General features: G+C 44.2%; 2 protein-coding genes and 2 long non-coding RNA genes across 5 annotated transcripts; 2 read left to right on the top strand and 2 right to left on the bottom strand.

Moving 5' to 3' along the window:
• Positions 1 to 372: 372 nt before the first annotated feature.
• Positions 373 to 10,973, top strand: tubgcp2 (tubulin gamma complex component 2). 2 transcript variants are annotated; one of them, XM_077503209.1, is made up of 18 exons: positions 373 to 722; positions 788 to 944; positions 1,016 to 1,144; positions 1,614 to 1,784; positions 1,864 to 2,023; positions 2,576 to 2,783; positions 2,879 to 3,078; positions 3,151 to 3,340; positions 7,268 to 7,413; positions 7,540 to 7,720; positions 7,873 to 8,053; positions 8,120 to 8,292; positions 8,358 to 8,486; positions 9,459 to 9,579; positions 9,644 to 9,787; positions 9,856 to 9,933; positions 10,013 to 10,161; positions 10,758 to 10,973. In XM_077503209.1, the coding sequence occupies exons 1-18, from the start codon at positions 658 to 660 to the stop codon at positions 10,831 to 10,833; spliced, it is 2,658 nt and encodes an 885-aa protein (XP_077359335.1). In that variant the 5' UTR covers positions 373 to 657; the 3' UTR covers positions 10,834 to 10,973. The 2 variants fall into 2 exon arrangements, with proteins under 2 accessions (XP_077359335.1, XP_077359337.1); XM_077503211.1 differs by lacking the exons at positions 9,856 to 9,933; positions 10,013 to 10,161; positions 10,758 to 10,973 and having other exon boundaries at positions 374 to 722; positions 8,120 to 8,260.
• Positions 3,355 to 7,255, top strand: LOC144005203 (uncharacterized). The gene is made up of 3 exons (XR_013279523.1): positions 3,355 to 3,913; positions 4,358 to 4,585; positions 4,859 to 7,255. It is a non-coding gene; the product is annotated as an uncharacterized LOC144005203 (long non-coding RNA).
• LOC144005205 (uncharacterized) lies at positions 3,619 to 6,630 on the bottom strand. Its single transcript, XR_013279524.1, has 3 exons — positions 6,216 to 6,630; positions 5,763 to 5,849; positions 3,619 to 5,681 (listed from the first exon to the last, which is right to left on the bottom strand). It is a non-coding gene; the product is annotated as an uncharacterized LOC144005205 (long non-coding RNA).
• On the bottom strand, positions 10,906 to 24,267 carry LOC144005199 (inhibitor of nuclear factor kappa-B kinase subunit alpha-like). The gene is made up of 22 exons (XM_077503212.1): positions 24,102 to 24,267; positions 23,731 to 23,869; positions 23,287 to 23,381; positions 21,603 to 21,720; positions 21,452 to 21,521; positions 21,262 to 21,350; positions 19,937 to 20,026; positions 19,735 to 19,859; positions 19,546 to 19,653; positions 17,658 to 17,793; positions 17,383 to 17,577; positions 17,192 to 17,294; positions 16,244 to 16,367; positions 16,015 to 16,166; positions 15,862 to 15,923; positions 14,550 to 14,659; positions 14,259 to 14,308; positions 14,080 to 14,185; positions 13,007 to 13,154; positions 12,798 to 12,934; positions 11,482 to 11,581; positions 10,906 to 11,355 (listed from the first exon to the last, which is right to left on the bottom strand). Exons 2-22 carry the CDS (start codon positions 23,836 to 23,838, stop codon positions 11,293 to 11,295), a joined length of 2,289 nt encoding a protein of 762 aa, XP_077359338.1. The 5' UTR covers positions 23,839 to 23,869; positions 24,102 to 24,267; the 3' UTR covers positions 10,906 to 11,292.
• Positions 24,268 to 24,877: the final 610 nt, after the last annotated feature.

Here is a 24,877-nt window from a genome sequence, read left to right as displayed (position 1 = left end):
TGATCTTTGTATTTGTTTCTTTATTGGTTTGTTTGTTTCTCGAACACTTTCAACATGCGAGCATTTCCCCTCGTGCGTTTTAGTGTTACATCAAGTTTGGGCGCGTGGGGGCAGTGTAGTTGGTGTAGGGTCGTGCTACGCGTAAAGAAGCATAGAAGAAGAAGAAAGGGGCCGATGGCGCGACTTTAGCAAAGCAAAAACAATTCTGGTGTGACAAAAAAAAAAAGCAAAAAATATGTGAACTTCTTCTCTCAGCGTTTCCAGATGTGACAACTCACAGCTTCATCTTTTGTCTTGAGACGACGGAAGTTTTTTACGGTACGTTTGCAAAAGCCGGCTAACATGATAGCATGGTTATCCGCCGGATGGTTAGCGACGCGCATATCATGTCGTCATTCAGGTCACGCCAGGCTTCAAAGTGGAATGGAGGCAACTCGACTCCTCTTGGTTGTTAAGCAGCGTCCACTATCCATGCATGAGCTTCTAAAACTTATTCGAGTCGCAACATGATTGTGAAGGCAATGGACGGGCGCTTTCTGCAGACATGTTATACTTCCCAATTATGTGATTGGCGACCAGTTCCGGTTGCAGGACGCCATCTTGGATTGATGGATTGGACACCACTGTCAACTGGCATTTCTCAGCTCAGTTTGATTTATGCTACATGACAACAATGACAATTCAATTTTCAACACTCTTTCAATGCTGCTCGTCCATGACAGGTGTGAGCGCATCATTTTACAAAATGACAAGACGTCGCTCCAATCCGCCATCTTTGTTGTTGCAGCAGCACCATGAGCGAGTTTCGGATCCACCATCACGTCAACGAGCTGCTGAGCGCGCTAGACGTGCGAGGAGGCGATGGGGCCGAAGGTTATATCGACCTCCTGCAGAAGCACCGCACGCCCTACGTCACCACCACCGTCTCCGCCCACAGCGCCAAGGTACGAACGTCGTTCCCAGCGGTCGCCCGCCCGCCGTGTAAGTGCATGTTTGCCTTTTGAAACCCCAAAAGGTGAAGCTGGCCGAGTTCTCCAAGACACCGGAGGACTTTCTCAGGAAGTATGAGGAGCTGAGGTCCAAAAATGTCCGCCACCTGGACCCGCTGGTCTACCTGCTGTCCTGCCTGTGTGAGGACTCACAAGTAAGGCGCAAGATCGGAAACGCGTGCGGCAGTGGCCAGTTATGAAAATCATTCTCAGCTTTCATGTGGACACGAGTGCTTCTTTTGATATTGAGCGAGGTCGCATGTCAAAAACAAATCTTCTTGGGATTGATTAGTCTGTTATGAAAATTACGATTACACGATACGTTGTTACGTATGTTACGATACAATGATATGATGAAAATACAATTAGTGTTATGAAAAATGTGGACAACTTATTTTGATGCCAAGTGAAGTTGGCATGTCCCAAATAAATCTTTTTTAGAATCGATTAGTCGGGGACAAATAATTGGAAATCTGTTACGAAAAACAAAAAAAAAAGTCCCAGTCTGATGGACTGTAGTTGAAGTTTGATTGTGAAGTGACGGCGAAAAAGCTGACGTGATCGGAACAAGCAAAAGAGCGTTGTGAATCAATGAATCCAATTTGTTGTTGGCCGATTTTGCAGACTCTGCAGCGTCTGCAGCAGAACGCCAAAGATCGTTCGGAGGCGTGCGCGCCGCCATCGGCCGCCAAAGTGGTGAGCGTGACGACGGGCAGCTCCAAGATGTCCATGCAGGAGCTGGACGAGCTGCGCAAGAAGCTCGGCAACGCCGCCGCCGCCTCCAATGCTCCGATGGTGACCCGACCGCCGGTTGTTCGCGACGCTGCCCCCGTCCGGTGTGCGCTAACAGTGCGCTCATGTGATTGGTCCGCAGTCAGCCGAGGTGACGCGCAAGATGCTTCGGGACAAACACAACAAGAAGAACCCGGCGCAGCTCAATCCCGTCTTTCCCGGCTGGGTGTACGAGCGGCCCGCCCTCCTGGGGGACTTTGTGGTTGGCCCCGCCCCTGCCACTGATCCCGCCGTGCCTGTGGGTCAGTGTTGCATTTGATACTTGATGACATTGGAGCAACTAATGTTCATTTCGTCAACAAAAACTAAACAGAAATAATTTCATCAACACATTTTTCACCGGACTAAAACTAGACTAGCCAAAAACCCTCATGAAAATTATGATTTTGCAAAATACTGTCTTTGGTAATCTGTTGTAACGTTCCAACAATAATATTAATCCAACCGCTAACTTATTAGCTCATAGCATGGAAAATTTTATGTGAAATTTTTAAATACAAAATGTTCAACATCTGCTTACAAAAAACGATTGTCCTGACTAATACAGGACTAAAATGTTGACAGATTTTGTTGACTGAAACTAGACGTATAAAATGTTTTCATGGACTAAAATAAAGTCTAAAATGCTTGATTTATAGTCAATTAAAAATGGATTAAATAAAAACGGGATGGGGTTGACTATGATTAAAAACTAACAAGCATGATTGGAACTGGACTCAAACTGAGACGAAATGTTCAAAATGTTGGAAAAGTAGCAGTAACGTGTCATTTTGCCTACCCGACGCGGCGCGCAGGCACGCTGGCGCCGGCGGCGCAGGAGCAGCTGGTGTTGGAGGATCTGCTCTTCGTTCTGGTGGGCGTGGACGGGCGCGACGTGGCGGCGCAGCCGGTGCTGGGCCGCCAGAACCGCTCCTTCATCGTGGACGCCACGCTGGACACGTCCGTCAAGGAGCTGGTGCAGCGCATCCTTCCCGTGGCGTCCTACTACTCCACCGTCACGCGGTCGGCAAAGCCTGCGCTCATGTGAAAATGGCAACACGTCGGCACGCTGGCAATCGGGAACGTTTTTTTTTTTTTTTGTTTGTTTTGTTTTGCAGCTTTGTGGAGGAGAAGTCGTCGTTTGAGTATGGGCAGGTGAACCACGCGTTGACGGCGGCCATGCGCACTCTGCTAAAGGAGTACCTGATCCTGGTGACGCAGCTGGAGCATGTGCACCGGCGCGGTCTGCTGACCCTGCAGAAGCTCTGGTTCTACCTGCAGCCCACCATGAGGACCATGGACATCCTGGCCGCTGTCGGTATGACCACTCGTCACCGGCCGGCACCGCTATTGCTTGCCAGCTCACGACTCTGGTTCGCTTTCGCTTTAGCGTCGTCTGTGGACAAGGGCGAGTGTATGGGCGGGGCCACACTCAGCCTCCTTCACGACCGCACCTTCAACTTCACGGGCGACGCTCAGGCGCAGGAGGTGTGCCTGTACCTCACCAAGGCCGCCAGCGTGCCCTACTTTGAGATCCTGGAGAAGTGGATCTACAGGGGCATCATCCGAGACCCGTACAGGTCAGTGACTCCACCCAGACTGGCCCCTCGCAATCGCTTTTGGGTCAACATTTAGGCCAGCTCAGCTCCCGCCTGTTGGAGTAGATGAAAGGGATGTGGGTGGGGCAGGAGACAGCCAAATCAGCATCCAAGGAAATACGAATAAAAATAAAATTAATTAAAAAAATAATAAAATAACAAAAGTACAAAAAAACTATAATAATAAATACAATGAATCGATTTAATGGACTAAAATCTATAGAGATTTTAATTCATGAACAAAAACGAGACATATAGGTCGCTTGCACGTGTCGTCACTTCCGCCTCGGATTTCTCGTAGTCGCCATGCTGGGTGGCCTCCATTTACGTAGCGATTCGGTCTAACACGTATCTATCACGTTTGTTTTCTGCGTTTAAAATGGTACATTGTTGCTGCATCGTTGGCTGTTCGAACAAAGCCCAGGGGGAAAATGGTCGGCCTTTCTGCCGAATTCCGAAAATAATTAGGAACCAGGGCCTGGAGACAGAGGAGTGCGGACTCCGGAGGGAAGTCGTTACTTTGGGCTCGTGTGTGCAGCCATCACTTTGTGAGCGGTAAGCTTGTTTACCTTTATTTAATGCATGAGGATTAATAACGTTTCGACCGCCCATATATGGGCAAGTTGCTTATGTTTTGGATTCATGAGCAAGCAAGTTCGGTAGTACAAGCTGGCTAGCGGACGTTAGCCGAAAGCTAACATCGAACATTTTCACCCAAGTAGTGCCAGTGCAAAGTGTTTACTGCTGAAATTGGATTGATTAGTCTTGGGCTCTTAATGCCGATAACATGTTTTTTGGTGGCAAAATGTAAACTTGGAAAAAAGAGACAGAAGGGGGTGATGCAAGTAAACAGACCCCCGGTAGCCTACACATCATGCTAAAGAACTTATTCGGTAGCCTACACATCATGCTAAAGAACTTATTCACGGCCACCCTACTGCGGCAAAATAACCAGTCTTTCCATATTTTATTTGTTTATATATTTGTTTATTTTAACAGGTCGCCCTGCGCCCGTTTTTCTGTCCAATCATCCCGACTGAGCTCCAACATTAAAGTTGGGTCCCAAGTTACATCTATGTCTCAGCCCAGTCGGTGCCAAGATATGAACGTGCACAGGAGAGACAAGCAAAGAAAAGGCGACTTGAAGTGGCAGAGATTGTTGCAGTTATGCAGCCAGATGGCTCCAGTAACCTGTACCCTCAAGTACTGCTGACATCATTGACTCTGGTATGCCACTCAGAATTCATTACATGATATATTGTATGCATGAGTGAATGTATGTGTTTGTTTGTGTGTGTACATGCACCTTATATTTTAGAGACATTTGGAAGTGTTTATAGAAATAAGTATTTGCCTGTAGCAATGTTCATACATTAAAAAATGCAACAAAATGTGTACATTTCTTTTACACTGACAAAAAAAACTATACTACTGTACTATATTAAACCTATTACTGGTACCGTATTTTTTTGTGATCTTTTTTTATTATTATTTCTTTAGGGATCTCATGCCACACCGACTTGATTGCCAATGACATGATGGAAACGAAGACGAGCATCAAAGCATTGGAGGAGGACAACATGCGACTGTTTGTTTGGAGCTAATAAAGGCAGCGATTATACAAATTCTATTGTTGGGTTTGTTTACAAAGCTGTACATAATACAAATGACAGGATTTGACTCAATGTGCAATATGGTCCCTCTTAAAGTAATGGCATAAATCTCTATTATTTCTAAAAGCACAAAAAAATGAAGTGAATAATGATTAGATGTAGTAATTTCAGGGATAAAATTGAACTGTTAATTAATGTAGTTTATTTTAGCACAGGTGCCTACCATCCTGAGATGACGGTATGATGTAATGTTGATGGGGTACGCAATGACTTTCATTATACTATGTACAGAGGAAAAAGTTGCTCTCTTTTAAATTTGTTTAATGTAAGACAAGTACCAGTACTGTGTTACAGTTTTCCCAATAATCCTTGTTTCACACTTGTCACAAAACCACTGTCCTTTTGGCAGTCTAGATTGGCACACTTCAAGTGATATCATTTGATTTTACAATCTGCTGCAGCACAAAAAACTACTTTGCATCTTTGAAGTACATGAGCAAGTGGTAGGTGACAGCGGCTGAGCAGGAACACTGGAAGTCCACTGCTGATCTAGTAAATGCTCTCCCGAGCAGTTCAGGTAAGGAGGGGACTTTGGGGAAAAAAAAAAACTCTGGCCAAAACGAGCGATCTGGGTGGACTCGCTCAATCACACTTTGTCCACACCACAAAGTCGCAGAAGTCCGTCCAGTTAAACTCATCTGTGCCTGAATCTGAAAATATTACAAACATTGTAATGAAAATATGAAACATAGAATTAAATAAGAAACTACAAAAAGTAAAGCCATACATACCTGGTAATACTATTGGTGTTGTCGTGACAAGTGATGGGAATTGTTGCCATCCGGCACCAGACAGAAATTGGGTGTTGTGACAGCCTCCTTAACCGTGAGATCATAAGAAAAGCTGTCAGTATGCTCAGTAGTTACCATGAACACGTTTTATTGTACTGGAAACTGAAACTAAAAATACGTCCTCTGAGAGTGGTTAACCTTAACCATTTAGAATAAGTTGATTGAGTAACATGTAACTAGTGAAAGGGTAGCATTAAATTTAATTAAGCCACGGGGAGGCTGTGCATAGTTACTTTTTATTCTTATACGCTCTGCCATATTTGCCTGTTATAAAATGATTAGAAAAACCACATCAGGTAAACCTAGCTGTGCATGTAAACACAATAACAGGAAGCCTGAGAACAAATCAACATTTTTGTGTGCAGAATTACCAACACCATGTGGTTTACTTACGTGCAACAGCAACCGTTTCTTCTGATGCGATGTTAAAGTTTACACTCTGTATCCACCCGCTTACAAAATAATTGTAAGCCTCCAGGGATTTGTTGGCGTGTTATGGAGCATGTTGTCAACACGAGGTAGTGAAAGATGTCCAGAGATGTCACATTTGGCCAGCAAGCTTTCTCCATCAAAAAAAAAATCACCCTTGGTCAGGACGTAATTAGGATCAATCCCGCCACACAGAGACACCTTCTGCCTGTATCGTTGTTTTTGATCTTCCGGTAAATCGTGAAAATACTGCGAAAATGACATCAGGTTGATAAGCTCTACCGTGTAACTCGCGAGTGTACCTTGTGAACCGGCGGACACCCAATATGGCGCCCGAAGAAAAAATTCCCATGATGCATTACGATGTGCAAGCGACCTATATGATTTTGTACAATCTTGTCTCTGCTAATCTGTCACCGTCATGTGACGCACAGTTGACACGCCCCCTTTCAAATCTGCAGCTAGCTAATGCAACATATACAAACATGGGACAGACAGGTGGTGGCTTTACTGTGAAAGGTTAAAAAAAAAAAAAAAAAAGTAAATTATAGTAATAATGCAACATTAATCCAACCGCTACAATGTTCCAACAGTTATGTTAATCCAACTGCTAACTAATGCTAGCTAATTTACTAGCTTGTAGCATGGAGCCATAATAGCCACTGTTTTTGTTTGTGAAGTTGTTTTTCATAAAATTGTATGTGAAATTATTTTAAATCCGGAATGTTCAACAATCTGCCGACAAAAAAAAATAAAAAAATCTCCAGGGTAAAATGATTGTCCTGATGAAAACTAGACTAAAATGTTGATAGTTTTAGTTGAATAAAAATAGACAAATAAGATGACGTTTTCTTGGACTAAAATAAAAACTAAGACGCTCAATTTATAGTCTACTAAAAATGGACGAAATAAAAACGGGATGAGGTTGACTATGATCAAAACTAACAAGTGCGATTGAAACTGAGACGACATTTCAAAACGGCAGATAAAATGAACATGTGTGCGTGTGCGAGCAGCGAGTTCATGGTGGAGGAGCACGAGCTGCAGAAAGAGAAGATCCAGGAGGACTACAACGACAAGTACTGGGACCAGCGCTACACCATCGTGCAGCACCGCATCCCGTCCTTCCTGCAGAAGATGGCCGACAAGATCCTCAGCACAGGTGACCTCGCCCCCTTCACCTGCGTCCATTTGCTGTCGCCATTTTCAAAAACTGACAAACAAAATCCGGGTTCTTGTCCCACCCAATGTGGTCTTCTTACATGTGTTCTGTGCCGTCTGTCCGCAGGCAAGTACCTGAATGTGGTGCGCGAGTGCGGGCGCGACGTCACCTGCCCGTCGGCCAAGGAAGTGGTGTACACGCTGAAGGAGCGAGCGTACGTGGAGCACATCGAGAAGGCCTTCAACTACGCCAGCAAGGTCCTCCTGCACTTCCTGCTGGAGGAGAAGGAGCTGGTGGCACGACTCAGGTGAGCGCACGCAACCTCACCTGAGGTCAACGCAACAATTGCAAAGCCACTTTTTTGAGTTTTTGTTCCAGCTCCATCAAGGAGTCCGCAAAAGAAATCTGATTTTGTCCATGTGAAATGAGCAAAGCGGTCCTACCTTGCATGTCGATCAGGTCCATCAAGCATTATTTCCTGATGGACAAAGGCGACTTCTTCGTGCACTTCATGGACCTGACGGAGGAGGAGCTCGGCAAGCCGGTGGACGACATCGCCCCGCCCCGTCTGGAGGCGCTGCTGGAGCTGGCGCTACGCATGAGCACGGCCAACACTGACCCCTTCAAGGACGACCTCAAGGTGGGTCGCCGTGGCAACCGCCCGTCATAATTGCCGTCGCCGCCTTGACGCCCGCTTTGTTGGCAGATCGACCTGATGGCGCACGACGTGATCACGCAGCTGCTGCGCGTGCTGGCCATCGAGACCAAGCAGGAGAAGATGGTGGCCAACGCCGAGGCGGCCGACGCCGCCCTCAGCGGCCTGGAGGCCTTCTCCTTCGACTACGTGGTCAAGTGGCCGCTCTCGCTCATCATCAGCAGGTCGGCGACGTCGTCGCTGGCGGGAGCGCCACCGCCAGCTCGCTAACAGTGTTTTCATGTCGCAGGAAGGCGCTGACAAGGTACCAGATGTTGTTCCGCCACATGTTCTACTGCAAGCACGTGGAGCGTCTGCTGTGCAACGTGTGGATCACCAACAAACATGCCAAACCTCACTGGTCGCACTCGGCCAAATGGTGAGCCAGCGCCAACGCCTTGCACTAGTGTTCATTTTAGTCGACATTTTTTAAATTTCGTCTCAGTTTCAATCACACTGGTTACTTTTTAATCATAGTCAACCTCATCCCGTTTTTATTCAGTCCATTTTTAGTTGAGTACAAATCCAGCATTTTAGTCTTTTAGTCGAAGAAAACATTTTATCCCTGTTTTTGATTTTTTTTGTCATCAGATTATGTTGAACATTTTGAATCTAAAATAATTCACATACAATTTTCTCTCATCTTTTTGATATAAAAACAACTTCTCACACAATTACAGTGGCTACTATCCATGCTATGCTAAGAACAGAACCGGCCAGCTGCTATCAAGCTAGCTGTTGAAGTGGCTACTATGGCTCCATGCTATGAGCTAGTAAGTTATCCACTTAGCTGCTATCCACTTAGCTGCTAGCCACTTAGCTGCTAGCCACTTAGCTGCTAGCCACTTAGCTGCTGAAGTGACTACTATGGCTGCAGGCTAGCTGCTCGCAAGCTAGCTGCTATGGCTCCATGCTACGAGCTAGTAAGTTAGCCAGCGTTAGTTAATGGTTGGATTAACATTATAGTGGGAACTTTATCAGTTGGATTAATGTTCTAAGTTTTTTTTATTTTTTGCCTTTCACCGTGATTCCACTTCCCGTCTATCGCACGTGTTTATGAATGTTGCACTTGCTAGCTGTAAAAAAGGGGTGTGTCACAGTGACAGATTAGCAGAGACAAAAATCAAAATATTTTCGTCTCGTTTTTGTTGATGAACTCAGATGCCCGGTAGATTTGAGTCCAGTTTTTATTAAGTGAAGTACATTTTCACCTTGGCTTCATTAGTCGACAAAAATGCGATTTGATTCAATCAGTTTTAGTCAGATGAAAAATGTGCATTGACAAAATGATTTTGGTTGAATTTTTGTTGCCGTAATGAACATTAGCTGACCTGTGGGTGGGCGTTTGCAGGTTTGCGGCGGCGTTTGCGCTGCGTCAGCGCATGTTGAACTTTGTGCAGAACATCCAGTACTACATGATGTTTGAGGTGATGGAGCCCACCTGGCATCTGATGGAGAACAACCTGAAAACGGTGAGTGGGACAGGAAAAAAAATGAAAGGAACTGACATCAACTGGTGGCGGTGGACTGTTTCAGGCGTCCAACATCGACGACGTCCTGTGGCACCACACCAGCTTCCTAGACAACTGCATGAAGGACTGCATGCTGACCAATCCCGAGCTGCTGCGCATCTTCTCCAAGCTCATGTCCGTCTGCGTCATGTTCGCCGGGCGCATGCAGGTGAGACACGCCGCCGCCACGGCTCTCCCGTACTCTCTTTGAGCCGCCATCTTTGTTACGTCCCAAAGCGTTTCGCGCAGACCCTCCTGCTGGAGCGCGTCCCTGACGACGACGACGAGGCCCGCAAGAGGAGCCAAGGGTCAAAGGTCAGAGCAGGGGGGCAACTCAGCCTTGCGCTCCGTTGTGCTCGTTTTGCCGACGTTGTTGTCGTTTGCCTGCGTGCAGGCAGAGTCGTCGGAGGCGGACGCGGGCCTGGAGGCGTCCATCGTCAACTTCGACAACACGTTCAGCCTTCTGCTGCTCGACCTGCTCGACAAACTCAGCATCTTCAGCTCCAACAACTGCGAGCACAGCATGATCAGCATCATATACAGGTGCGTGCGCACCTGACTGCAGTCCCGCCTACCATACCATTAGTCAATTAGTGATTAGTCGAACTTCAATCATTAACAACAGACAGCAATTTTCCACTGGTACAGAATTCACAAGAGAACATTTTGCTTTTGACGTGATCCAGTTTGTGTTTTTGTAGCTGAGTGTGCTTCAACATGAAACTCATTTTACCTCTGTTCTTTTGTTTTTCTTTCCATATCATATTAGAGCGTCAGAGTTCTAGTTAGTTAGCAACGTTAGCATTTTTTTTTTTTTTCTTGTACTAAACATCGTTAAGCATATAATTTATACATGTATTTAAGGCAAGTTGGTAAATGTCTGTTTATATAAATTTAAAACATCATAAATGATGCCGTTTCTATCTCGTACTGTCTGAAATCTTCTCCAATTTGGATGCTGTAAATGTATCGGATGGTATCTCGAAACATTTTTTGGGAGGGGCAATATGGCAGCCTCGCCATCTCAAAAGTTTTGGCCTATTGCCTATCCAGTCATATTATAAATCAGCTTGCGCTGCCATCAATCTGACCTCAGGTGACAACTGCAGCCCAATTAACCTTTGACCCACCTCTGGCAGGCTGGACTTCAACGGCTTCTACACAGAGCGTCTGGAGAAGATGGCGGTAGAGCGAAGTCACAAAGCGTCCGCGTGAGCAGCATCCGGAACGTCCCCAAGCCAAGCGCACGATGACGGTTGGCGTTCTTGGGAAGGACAACTCGGCAGACGCCATCCATTTCCTCTTTATTCAACGTTTCAAAAGTGTTTAATTAAAAGGACATGTGTGTGATGTGACTTGGATTCTTTTTTTTGTTTTTTTGTTTTTGTTTGGTCCCAGCAGAAAAATCATCCATTTGGATGATGTCATCAACTTGATTAAGCAGGCGACAAAGTGCACTTTTCCACTTCCTGTCCAACATCCAATCGGCTGCCCGCAAATCCTCAGCGCCATGACTTTTGTTTTTTTTTTAACACCGCAAAAAAAAAAAAAAAAAAGAAGAAGCAGCAGCAGGACGACATGAACGAAGAAAATCGACAGCACCTCTTGGGGTCAAAGTTCATCATCATCATCAGTGTTTGTGCCATCGTTAGTGTTTGGCAGTGAACACAGCGCTCACGCGTTTCTCTTTAATTTGCCGCTTAACGTTTCGTACTTGGTCCAACTCCAGTCTTGATCCTTGGCGACACCAAAAAGAGCAATTTTCAAATGTCAAACAAACGAAAGCAGCTCGACGTCTCCCTCTTCCGACGCACCCGATTCAAATGATGAATGAGGCGTGTTGGGAGGAGGGAGGGAACTTACCACCATGCTTTTGGCCTGCTCGTCCGCCGCTTCCTGCATCAGGCTGGTCAGCTGACTTAGGTACTTTTGGGTCTCCTGCAGCAGGCGGGGGGCCGCATCACTGTGGGAGGGGCATCCATTAGGGGAGGGAACCTCACCATACCATATGCCATACAAGGCTCACGATAACGATGATTTCACGATATATCCATATATTGGTCAGGTCATAAATCCACGATAATCTATGATAAAACTACTCAAGACATAAACGGATCTTTTTTCAAAGAAAATCGTTATTTTTTTCACATTCAAACTGGTGTCGTCTTCACAGTGAGTACTTTAGTGTATTTTTTTTTTAAACAAATACAAATATCTTCTTAACAGAGACAACAAATTTGTCTTAAACACGAGTGTCATGCAAAATGTCAGTTACATAGTCAATTGTTTCATTTTATAAACTTGACACCATTTTTCGTGTAACATTGCAAAAGTAAATAAAATGACTTAAATACTAAATCAATATTAATATTCCTCAGAAATTGTGTTAAAATATGTTTTAAAATGTTAAACTTGAAGATGAAATACACATTTTTCATAGAAACATATGCAAAAGTGAGCCCGTTGCTGGACAGATAAACAAATCAAAGTGCGCTGATGAGTCTTCTTCACTTGAAGAATTGCGTCCATTTCCCCACCACTCTTATGTGGCCCACCAAGTAATTGCTCAATAAGTTATGAACAATGGAGCTGTTCTAGCAGCTGTTTATTCACTACAAATATTGCCATACTTTGAATTGATAATCTATCTGGAGACAAAGTATGACGATTTATCGCAGTATTGTGACACTCTTAGCATCGATGCAAATCATTCACTCACCACTTGGACATTTTGACATTGTGACCTGCAAAAGGGTCCAAAAACATCTGTTGAAAATGCCCACATGACGATTAGGGGAGGAGTCAGCTGGCAATAATTGCCGAGGATGAAACATTTTGATGCTGGAGCTGATATTTGACTCAAGCGCAACTCGTTCATGACATTCGTCATTTAAATCAATTGTGACAACGGTTTTCTCGTTTTTCAACCCAACGGATTGAAAGTTGATCAAACACAGCCCAACAAATGCAATCCAAATGAATTGGATGGTGAAACAAATCTGATTGGACGACGAGACTGCTTGTGAAATGGGCACAATTGACCTGTGCAATTATTTGCAACTGATACAAGATGATGATTTTCTTAACGTTTTTTTGAATGGCTTGTTTGAATATTGTTGCAAGTTGGAGACGAGATTTTCCATCTCCACGCGTATCATAACGACGCTTAATGTTTGTACCTGTCGTTGGGCCCGGGGAGTGAGGTGAGCGGATTAGGAGCGCTGGCTGGCGGCGCCGACTGGGCCCACGGTGACACCTGAGGCAGGTTGGCCGACTCTGGACCTGCGGCCAACGAGTTGCGGGTGGAGTTCTGCGCCTGGCGGTGGCGGAAGATGCAGTGGCGGCGTCAGGCCGTGTGACGTGACGGCAAAAAGGGGCGGCGACTTACGCAGGCGATCTTGAGAAGGTGCCAGAACTCCCGCTGCCGCTTGATCTGCATCTGCATGACGGTGTTGTCCGCCTCCTTGATGCTCTCCAGCGTCTTCTCGATCCGTGGGAACAACTCGATGATTTTCTGTTTGCTGCTCAGGATCTTACTGGGGGGCGGGGTTACATGTTTCCAGTTAGTTACTTAGCTTGAAAATGAAGCTTGCACTTACTTGCATATGTTGTATTGAGCAGATGTCAACAAGCCATTTTGTCAACATTTGATCGCAAATAAATTTAGCAACACAAAGTCACATGGATGGAGGAGGCCCTTCTTTTTTTTTAATTAAATTTTATTTATTATACGTTTGGAATTTTCATTTGAGTTTTTATTAGATTTCAAGGTGGTTCTGATAGCTTTAGTTATATAATAAATACTTAGTTTTAGTTTCAGTATTAGTTTTAGTTAAAAAAAAATGGTATTACTTGTGTGCAATATTTAAAAAAAAACAGCATGACATCATCTTTTGGTGCTTTTCTATTGGCTGCTGCAAGATGCTGTCACTTGTGTGTGACACACTTTCAAACGTCCTTATTCCGCTTCATAACGAAATGAATCGACTTCAAATCACATTTCAAATCATCCCCAAAGGCTCATGCATACCAAAGGCTAAAACAAAGGACATTTTTGCTTATATTATATATATATCATTATAGTAAGTTTTAGTTAGTTTTGCAAACATCAAATGTAGTTTCAGTTAGTTTTTGTTTTGTGAAAAGCATTTTCCTTTTTATTTCGTTAACAAAATTGTTTTTTGAATTTCAGTTTGTTTTAGTGAACTTAAAAACTTAATTTCATAATCCAATCAAATGTTTTTCACTCCTTTCTTGCTAATTGGAAAAATGTTTTGTGCGCACACGGCAGCAATTTCTCAGTCGCATAGCAAAAGCTGACTTTTTTGGAAAATGGAACATTCCAAATCATCTGTTGGACAATTTTGACGTTTGTGCAGGTGAAAAGGTAGTTTACAAGCTTACAGGCACACATGCCACATTCAAGATGGCGCAGATGAGGCGTGCGTGTGCGACTCGTACCCGAGATGCGTGTAGAGATCCTTCAACACTTTGTCCTGGTTCTGCACCGTCTGGATGATGGCCTTCACCATCTCCGAACTGTCGCTGCTCAGGTCTGCCTCCGGCACTGCCAAAACCATCATCTTCATTAACATCATCATCATCATCATCATTATTATCATCATCATCAGATGTCTGACCTTTACATTTCATCTTCAGCTGTTTGTAGAGCTCCACTGCTCGCTCCTCCCTGAAACACAAACAACAGCAACACTCACCCAACAATTGATTGATTGACAGATTGATTGATTGATTGATTGACAGACTGATTGCAAGCATGATATACGGCCTTTCAAAAAAAAAAAAAAAAAAAAGATGTGATCTCTTTCAGCCACATGTAAGACTGTTTTTTCCGGGTCAGCAAGCGGATTGAAAAGCAATAAGTTGCACACATGCAAAATGGCGGGAAGGGTCAAAATTGAGCGACTCACAGCTGCTCCATCTTATCTCCTTGTCGCCGCGCATACGGACTGCGTTGCAGCTCCACGATCTCCGAGTGGAGGGCCATGATCTCGTCGTCCAGGTGGCTCACCTCGGCCACCTGCGGGACAACACGACAAACGCGTGCACGCTCGCTCATTGACAAGCGTGATGAGCGGCCGCCGCCCCCGTCTTGACAGGACACAAGCGGACCCCGCCTCCAAAATTATCGCCGACAAATCATAGTGAGACGTCCTGACGTTTCATTTGTGTCTCCTTTTTAGGGCGTGGCCATTTTTAGGGAATGAAACCACTCCAACAAGAGTGTTAAAATGCACTTCGCCTCAAATCATTTGGACAGGTGTGATGTCACTTCCTGTCCCGCCCATAGATTCAGAACAGGACATGGCCTGACATGTCCCCAGCCACCGGAAGTATGACATCATAGGAAGTCCAAATATGGGTGTAAGGGGGTGGGATCAAAACAGGATGTCCGGACATGTCCTCAGCCACCGGAAGTAAGAGGTCATAGGAAGTCCAAGTATGAGTAAAGGGGGCGGGACTTAGACCGGAAGTTGGGATGTGGGACAAGAAGTGACGTCACAAGAAGTGGATTTTAATCACTGATTGATATTATATGACCGGTTAGCCGATAGGCCAAGACTTTTGAGGCCGTGAGGCAGCCATATTGCTCCTCCCAAGAGATGTTTCTTGTCATGTCATTCCATACATTTATAGGATCCAAATTGGAGAACATTTGAGACAGTACTTAGTAGAAACAGCATCATGCTGTTTTCAATTTCTATAAACTACAACTTGCCTTCAATACATGTATAAATGATATGCTTAATGAGGTTTAGTACAGGAGGAAACTTGTGTATTTTTTTTTAATGAAAGAATTATAACTGTAATTCAACAAAAGATGCCTCTGCCAAATCTAATATTGGGGTCTAAGCGATAAAAGAAAAAGGGGTCTTCAAAGCAACACATATCAACATACTTTTTTTTTTTTAAATGTATTTAAAAATACTTAAAAATAGTGACCACCCCGCCCCTATACTAAGTGACCCCGAGCTGTATATGTCTCATCTGTACGTATAGCGTATAGTTGAAACAGTCGTCTGCTTGTGAGGTGGGAGTAGCAAGATGGCCGCCCTGTGACTTTGACTGCTTGCACTGGCGCGTATTGGCTATCCAGTCATATATACAGGTCAGTGATTTGAATCCTCTCTCAAGCAGACTCAACATTTTGACAGATGTGGTGTCTCATGGCGGGGAAAGGCTAATTGCATCATCATCATCATGTATGACATCATCAGTGACCTGCGCAAAGGCCGCCGCCCTCTCCTCGTTCTCCTGCCAGGCCTTCAGCATCTTCTCGGACGCTGCAGAGGACGAGACGGGGACGTGAGCGGACAACGCGAGCATGCCGGTCGGGTCGGGACGTGTCTCGGCGCCGGACGACGTGGCACTCACAGATGCCGTAGTGCATCTGGTCGCTGTACTTCTCCAGGTCGTACTGGATGCTGCTGCGGAAGAAGTCCAGCTTGGCTTTCAGCTGCTGCGAGAATCCAAACATGCTGTTCTTGCAGCGCGTCAGGTTGGTGTTGAAGCGCAGGAGGCTGAGCCTGGAAGGTCGCGAGCGAGAAGCCGCGTGAACACAGCGAGCGAGCTGAGGCGAACGACCGGCATGCCGGCGACTCACATGGCGGCGCGCTGGCCCTGGAACAGGCGTCCGTAGTCGTCCTTCAGGCCGCAGATGTAACTCAGCGCCTGCGCCCAAACCTTCTTGAGGACGGCCAGCGGCAGCGGCGTGCGCGCCTCCTGGACTGAAAAACACACGACGTGCCGTCATCACGTGCGTTACCTGGCAATTTGTCATTTGCGGGAGTTTGGAGTTTGTTTCTTCAATTGAGTTTTTTCATTTGTTTTCAGGGTGGTTCTGTTACTCGTGATTCATTTCAGTTCTTTAATAAAGGCTTCATTTTAGTTTAGTTTCAGTTAGGGCTGCTTGATTATGGAAAAAAAAAAAAAATCATTACCATTATTTTTGGCAAGAATTCAAGTCACGATGATTCAAAAGATTATTTCTTTTTTGGTACAAAACAAGAAAATGCTTCAGTATTTAAAAATGTTAAGATCAATTCATAAAAAATAGAAACACTAATTATGTTAGTTCTTTTTGGACCAAACAAAAATGATAAAAATATATATTTGTAATAATATAAAAGTTGGAGTGCAGCAGGACGATTTCTTTGGTACAAAACGAGAAAATGTAAAAAAAAAAATATGAAGACAAATAAAAAAATCTTTGAAACACGATAATTATGCAAGTTTCTTTTGGATGAAACAAAATTTATTCAATTCGTTATTTTAAAACTTAAAAAAAGGTGCAAATGTATCAATTTAAACAACACAAAAATGAGTATTAATAATCTTTTTTTTGACAATTTTGCTGATTTTGTAATAGTGAAGTGTAATCATTGACATTGTAATTGAGTTTTGATTAATTGCACAGCCCGAGTTTCAGTATTAGTTTAAAAGGCTCATGCATTCAATTCATGACCAAAGACAAAAATGAAGAACATTTTTGCAATCATTATGGTTAGTTTTGTAAACATGAAATGTAGTTTGAGTTAGTTGTGAGACTCACCGATGTCGTTGACTTTCTCGGGCAGCTGCCTGGCGCTGAAGGGGCCCGAGTACTCGCTGGCGCTTTTGTCGAACAAGTAAACCATGTACGCGTCCCAGCCGCGCTGCACCGGGCCAAAGACAAGCGGCACGTTAGGACGGTCGGACGGGACGGCTGCACGTTCATGCTCACGCACGCGCGCACGCACGCACCACGCCGTCCAGAACACACTGCGCGGCCGGCTTGCGGGGGTCGAGCGACACGCCCGTCTCCTGCAGCAGCTCCTGATGGACCACGGCGATGGCGCTCTCCGCCTCCACGCGCTTCTGCAGGCCGTGCAGCGACTCGTCGGGTGCCAGCTGGAACGAGTGCACCTGGGCCGTGGTCATGTTGAGGATGTGGACCACCTGAGCAGGCGGACGGACGGACGGACGGATGAGCCCAACCCAGCCAGCTTGTTGCAAAGCGCGACGCCACGGTGGCCGACCTTCATGGCGAGGATCTGATCCAGAAGATGGAAGCAGAGAGGCTTCCTGCTGTCGGGGTGGACTCCGCCTCCTCGCTGGACCGGGTCCCATTTCAGCATCAGCTGCAACAGCGCCTCGATGGGCACCAGCAGCGTCCTGACGATCGACACCACGCATGTTTAAAAAAATAATAATAATAAAAATAAAAAAAAACAGGAAAATGTCCACTGAGAAGGCATTTGTTGTCATTGGCGACCAATCCATGTGTCATTTGTTCGATTGTCTTTCCAAACAAACTGGGAAGTACAAATAACAAACAAACAAAAAAAATGACTTGTTTTCTCAATATTTCTTCCAAAAACCAAAATGAAGAAAACAGAGAACAATTTTGTTTTCCGATTTTATGCACAAATGGAAAATGGGGAAAACGTTTCATCTAGGGGCGGGGAAAAAAATCGTATCGCAATATATTGTTGCGCTCTCTGTTGCAATAAATTATAGATACGCTGACAGTAGATATCGATGTCATGTGTCTAGTTGTGTTATAAATGTTTATGCACTTTAATTTGTCTCAGTTTACAATGTTTATAGTTATAAGGCTAAGAGGCAGTGAGGCACATTGCAGAACTTTGTACATTGTACATGTTTTGGCATTAAATAAATGCATAATTAGATATTTTCCTTTTTATGGGCATTTGTTTGGCTTTTTCAGTCGCATATAGTGATATATTGTATATTTTTTTTGACAATATATCAAAAATCGTAGATATCATGTATCGTGATATTATCGATATCGCGAGTCAAATATCATCACGGTATCGAATCATGGTTTACCCGTATCGTCCCACCCCTAGTTTCATCCAAGTTGTGCGACCCGGAAGCCATTTTTCGGCTTGTTTTACGGTACCGGACTCACGGCTCGACTTTGACGCCGGTCACGTCTTCTGGCCTCATACCCCCGCTCAAGAACACGTCATCGCCCAGGTTTGCAATTCATAGCGTCACTCACTCATCTGTAGATATGAGTGGATAACAGATAGCCCATACACGCATATGCACACCATTGACGACACGGGGCGACCATCTTACCACTCCCATCTCACGAGCAGATATGTACAGGTATACGACGTACAGATTAGACAGAGACAGCTCATATAAGCTAATTATTAACTAGTGGACAATTTGAAGACCCCCCTTTTTCTTTCGCTGCTAATCCAGTACTATATACAGATCAGTGCATGACCACAAGTCAGATTAAGAAAAAAACAAAAACAAAATTACTTCCAGGTCACGCAAGTTGTGTCAAGTGCAAATATCTAAACTGGATGAAAGGTCCCAAATTGCCCATTGTCCATGTTCCCATTTTTGCACAAAATCAATCGTTCTCTGTTTTCTTCATTTTTGTTTATGGAACAAATATTGAGAAAACAAGTCTTTTTTTTTTTTTTGGTTTCTTTTACTTCCCGTTTTGTTTGGGAAAATGACTGTACAAGTGATACATGAATTACGACCCTCCAAATATCATCAAACTGATGCAGCATAGCGCCAACTACTGGTGAGAAGGACTTTCACTTTTATTTATTTATTTTTTTGCTTGAAGTATCAACAGCCTTTTGTTGAGCACATGGTTGACTGAATTAAGTTCATTTTGGGTACTCCAAAATTTTCGTTTGGTCAGCAACTTGTTAAAAGCCTTCTGCTATTGGTTGACAAGTTTCAGGTCAAAATAAGTGGGAGGGGCTCATCAAAAAGAGCGCATTGTTTCAAACGCCGTCACAAGATTGCAAATATTTTTTGGATGACCCCCACTTAACGAATCAGCTTTTCAAAACTGGTTTTTAATTTGAGAAACGTGGCTGAAAAGGATTCATCAATTATGGAAATAGTTGGTAGACGTTGGGTGTCAACCTGCTGAGATTGTTGGGGTATGGCAGCTGCGTGGAGAAGCGCACGTCGCCGTTGGCCTCTTCCACCGCCATGATGTCCTTTGGACCTTTGTTGCGCACCTTGCTGGCCCTGCGCAGCCACACACAGCAAACAACACGTCATGTTTGTTTGTGCGTCGCTCGCCGCGTCGGATGCGTGGGACGTACGTACCACTGCACGGGCTGTAGGTTGTGCAGGAAGGGGCGGAAGCCGCAGCAGCACTCGAAGATCATGGTGCCGAAGCTCCAGTAGTCCACGCTCACCGTGTACGCTTTGTTCTCAAACAGCTCGGGCGCCTAAGCGAACGCACGCACGCGTACGTGACAAGCCGGCGACGGACGGTGAGAGACGAGTGAGTAAGCGAGCGGCTCACCAGGTACTGCAGCGTGCCCACGAAGGACGTACACAGGCTGCCCTGGTCCAAATCTTTGGCGTAACCCAGGTCGATGATCTTGTGCACCAGCTGAAGCGGCAAGCAAGCAAACGAGCGAGCGTATCAATCAGCAGCTGCTGTCAGCTGCTCAAAAAAGTAAGGAGGACCAAAACTGACAAAACTAAAAAAAAACAACTAAATGGCTAAATAAATAAATAACTAAAAGTGAAAATAAAAAATATATAATTCAAATATTATATCCCAAAAAAATAAATAAAGAGAACAAAAAATATATATATACATAAATAAATACATTTGTATTTAATTCTTGAATGATATTTTATATCCGTTTTTATTTTCACTTTTGGCCATTTATTTATTTGAATATTGCCAGTTTTGGTCAACATGTTATTCAATTATTCAAACAAGGGGGCGTGTCTTTGGTCTGGCTGCTAAATAAATAAAGAAATGACTACATAAATGAATAAATTACTTAAAGTGAAAACAAAAATGGATATAAAAATGTATCATTTATGTAGTCATTTCTTTCTTTTGAATTTTGGCGGTTTTGGTCCTCCATCCAAAAGGTCAACAAGTTGTCCGATTAAAATGTCAATGAGGAGCGCCTTCAAAAAAAAGAAAAAAAGAAAATCACACAAAATGGTCTTTGTCAAACGTTACTCATCTTGTGCTTTCAATCATTTGAGAGCTGACAATCAAGTATCTGTTGATTGATTGATGAAAGCTTTGCATCAATCGACCATCGAATATTTCTACAATCGATTCATCTATCAATTATTCGACTCATCGGTTTCATTTTCATTTTCCATTCAAATGTATCACTAAAGCATTTTTTGCCACAGATAACTGTTTGTTAACTGGCGCTTATCATTTATTTACTGATACTTTGTATTCGTATAGTGATTAAATAAAAAGGTCAAAGCAAAAGCAGATGTTTGCAAATGTCTTCTTCTGAAGAAACAGAAGATAATCGGTCTTCTTTCATCGAGCACTACAGAAAATACTGTTATGTAGAGAAATCTGACAATTTGCACAATTTTACATTCTAAATGGCTCCAATAGTTGGCAATTAATTACACAATTAATTTGGACAGCTCTCCAATGAAGTGATTGGCAGCCAGCCCAGTTAAAAAAAAAAAAAGAAAAGGATCTGCTGGCACCATTTTTCCAGAATGTCAACTTTGGTCAACTTGCTTCCGATTCAACAGCTTGTCAACATTCCGGAACAAATTCCTCGGGCGATTAATTAATGACACGAGCATTTGGATTATCGGCCGGCGGCGGGGTGAGAGGTCAGAGGTTACCTTTCCGTTGACATCCTGCAGCACGATGTTCTCCGGCTTCAGGTCCCGGTGGATGATCTTGTTCTCGTGCAGGTACTGGATCCCGCAACCTGCCACAGTCCAACGCACATGTGTCACCCGCCAGCCAGCAAACACCCACGCCACACCTGACATGCGCGCCACGCGGTGGGCGCCGAGATCAGCCACGTACCCACATCGTGGAGCAGGGACAGAACGTCGCTCTCCTTCAGACCGCAGCAGTTCTCCGGCCTGCTAAGAACCTGAACAAAGATGGCATGAGGCGGAGGGGCGGGGCTCAAAGCAAAAGTGAGGCGTGGCCGGGTCGGGCCGGCCGCTCGCACCTTCCTCAGGTCGCCGTGCGAGCAGAACTCCATGGCGAGCAGCGGCAGGTCGTTCAAGGCGATCAGGTTGATTTCTTCCGGGACGTCCCGCGCCGTCACCACGTTGATGTGGTTCAACCTGAAGAGGGCGCAAAACGCACGTCGTCAAGACACATTCGCACACGACCGAGACCAACGCATGGCCCCGCCCACTACTGTTCATTTCATCATCCATTTGGAAATTTCGTCTCAGTTTTAGTCCAGTTTCAATCACGTTTGTCAGTTGATAACAGTCAGTCATCTTCATCCTGTTTTTATTTAGTCCATTTTTAATCAACTATAAATCGAGCATTTGAGTCTTTATTTTAGTCCAAGAAAACATTTTATACGTCTAGTTTTAGTCAACAAAAACTAGAAACATTTTAGTCATTGTATATTTTTTGTCAGCAGACAATGTTGAACATTTGGGATCTAAAACTAATTCACATGAAATTTTCTATCATTTTTGAAGAAAAACAACTTGACACACAATTTCAATATATCAAAAAGTGTCTACTATGGCTCCATGCTATCAACTAGTAAGTTAGCAAGGATGAGTTAGCTCTCGGATTCACATTATTTTTTGTTTGTTTTTGTTTTGTTTTTTTTATCCCCATTAGCTCTTGCAAAATGCAGAAGCTAATCTTCCTGGGGTACTTAAATGACTATGTTGGATTGTTATCACCTGCGATTGGCTGGCAACCAGTCCAGGGTGTCCCCCGCCTACTGCCCAGAGCCAGCTGAGATAGGCGCCAGCACCCCCCGCGACTCTTGTGAGGAATAAGCGGTCAAGACAATGGATGGATGGATGGATTGTTATCACCGTTGGATTAATGTTACATTATAGCAATAATACTTTTTTTTTTTTTTTTTTTTGTAACACGTTTACCGTAAATCCAACTCCTGTCTGTCGTATGTTTGTGCATGTTGCATTTGCTACCTGCAGATTTGGAAGGGGGCGTGTCACATGACAATTTCACAGTAATAGATTAGAAAAGACAATATTTAACAAAATCATATAATATTCGTCTCGTTTTTGTTGATGAACTAAAATGTCCATAGATTTTGAGTCCAGTTTTTATGAAGTGAAGTACATTTTCATCTCGTCTTCATTAGTCGACGAAAATGCAGACCGATTTAGTCCCAGTTATTGTTTATTAATGAAGGCGTTATTCTAGTCTGGTCTAGTTTTAGTCCGGTGAAAAGTGTGCTGACGAAATGATTTTTGTTTTGTTTTCATTGACACTGCCACTCACGCGCACAGCTCACACTACCAACATGGCGGCCAACAGAGAAGCACACGCTTGGCAGTGCTGACATTTGCACAATTTCAACAAATATTTTTCACGTCAAAAATCTTCATTTCATGTTTTGCCAATTCCTTTTGGTCAACCAAAACGTGATTTTCTCATTCCCACAATAAAAATGTCTCCAATATATAATTTCTGTGCTAGTTGATGCATATTAATGCTGGGGGGAAATAAAGCCCAGAAAGAGGGTGGAGAGCAAAATTTGTTTTGAACAAACACTTCTTGTCATTTGGAAGCAGAAAAAAAGATTGTCATTGGAAATCAACTTTTTCGTGATTGTTAATGTTTTTGTATTTTTGATTTAGCAGCCAGGCCGAGTCCCAAGTGGAAAAAAAGATGAGGATGTTCCGACTCACTTCTTCATGATCTGGATCTCTCGGCTCCAGCGGTCTTTGTTCCTGGGCGTCAGCTCCAGTCGGCACATCTTCACCGCCAGCTTCTCGTTGCTCACCTGTGCCAACGAGCGATGGAACCATCAACACCACATTGCAGCAGGTGCCGCAAAAAGGTCAAGCTTTCATTCCAACTATCATACAAAAATGTCGAGCGCAGGTCAAGGAAGGAAGGAAGGAGGTTTCGCTTTGAAGACGAAGACAATTTGGAGTGGACAATTTTGGGACGTTGATCTCAAACTCAGCAATTTGACAGTCAAATCTTGTGACATCGCAACAAACGTCTCATTTCCTCGGTGCGACGTGAGCTTGCAAATCAACAAGGTTTTTTGTGGGGGGAGGGGGGGGGTGCATGTTGTTGTTTTCAGTTGGGAACGTGATGAGGCGCGTGTGCCGTGCGGGACTCACGTGATGCTGGTAGAGGTAGACGTGGGCAAAGCCCCCCATGCCCAGCCGCTCCTTCAGCTCCCAGTCGCCGCATTTGTGGTTGTTGTGACGGAACGGAGGCTTCTCCATGGTCGCGCTACCGCCGCCGGCTGGCCGCAACCTGGAAGACGCACAATGCAGCCGATGACTCGCACGGCATCACATCGAATTGAATGGAATCCCTTTCTCTTGTCCGACAACAAGCGCGTCCACTTTTCAACATGGCGACTCAACGTTTGTCAACAAAATGTTGGCCGCAAGACGCGGAAGTAGCTGGCCTTCATCTTTCGTCTGCTAGCTGGCAGCTAATGCTAACGTCAACAGGCTCGACAAAATGTCGCCGTAACACTCACGTCGTCGCGCGAAGGCGGGCGGGCGTCGTCCTACATGAGCCGCATCAACCCCGAGCGCACTTTGCTCTTCGTCTTCGTCTCGCTTATTCTTTTGTCACGTCAAACTCCGCCAGCTACTGGACGTAGGACTTTTCTGCGTGACGTCATAAATGTGCGCGCGAGTTGATTGGGGGGCGGGGCAACATTTTGCTGTTGCGTCAAGTTTTTATTTATTTATTTTTATTTTTATTTTTTTATTTTACTGGCCCAGAAAGGAAGCGGGTTTCCACAGGCAAAAAATAAATAAAAATACAAATAAAATAAAGTAAAATAAAAATCGCCAGTAATCTTTAAATTTTGCTCTTCTAACAGATGCCCGTTTCCACTAGGATCTTTTTTTTTTTTAAATATATATACTGTAATGGCCTGAAGAAAAACAACAAATCCACGATTAATTTATTTTTGTGTTTTCTTAACATGTGAATTTCTTTTGTGTTTGGGTGAACTCCCAACCTGTTTTTCGGGATATTTCCCACCCCTTTGGAGAAAATTTGCACTAATAGACAAATGTGTTCCTTTATTGAACGAATGTGAATCTTTCTATCGTTGTTAAATGTGTTTTGTGCAGTGAATTGCATGTATATGTGCATGTGTCTTTCTATCCAGAACGTCAACTAACATGAATGTACAGAAGCGTTCATTTGAAGAAGAAAAAAAAACCCAAAAAAAAACTCTTTTGGAGTCATTTTCAAAAAACTTTTTCATAAACAACAAAAAAACCAAAACGATACATGAGG

The sequence above is a fragment of the Festucalex cinctus genome, chromosome 17 (assembly GCF_051991245.1).
Source record: "Festucalex cinctus isolate MCC-2025b chromosome 17, RoL_Fcin_1.0, whole genome shotgun sequence".
In the NCBI taxonomy this organism is placed as follows: Eukaryota; Metazoa; Chordata; class Actinopteri; order Syngnathiformes; family Syngnathidae; genus Festucalex; species Festucalex cinctus.
Note: the sequence above shows the minus strand (reverse complement) of the source record. Positions and strands in the feature narration are given on the sequence as shown.

What these genes read in the sequence shown, in the direction of transcription:
- tubgcp2 (XM_077503209.1), top strand. Translation starts at nt 658, where the DNA reads ATGCTACATGACAACAATGACAATTCAATTTTCAACACTCTTTCAATG. An exon ending in CCGCCTCCAATGCTCCGATG is followed by an intron (nt 1,785 to 1,863) that starts GTGACCCGACCG and finishes ATTGGTCCGCAG; the next exon opens with TCAGCCGAGGTGACGCGCAA. An exon ending in TGGAGAACAACCTGAAAACG is followed by an intron (nt 9,580 to 9,643) that starts GTGAGTGGGACA and finishes GGACTGTTTCAG; the next exon opens with GCGTCCAACATCGACGACGT.
- LOC144005199 (XM_077503212.1), bottom strand. Translation starts at nt 23,838, where the DNA reads ATGGAGAAGCCTCCGTTCCGTCACAACAACCACAAATGCGGCGACTGG. An exon ending in TCTACCTCTACCAGCATCAC is followed by an intron (nt 23,382 to 23,730) that starts GTGAGTCCCGCA and finishes TCGTTGGCACAG; the next exon opens with GTGAGCAACGAGAAGCTGGC. An exon ending in ATCAGATCCTCGCCATGAAG is followed by an intron (nt 17,578 to 17,657) that starts GTCGGCCACCGT and finishes CCGCCTGCTCAG; the next exon opens with GTGGTCCACATCCTCAACAT.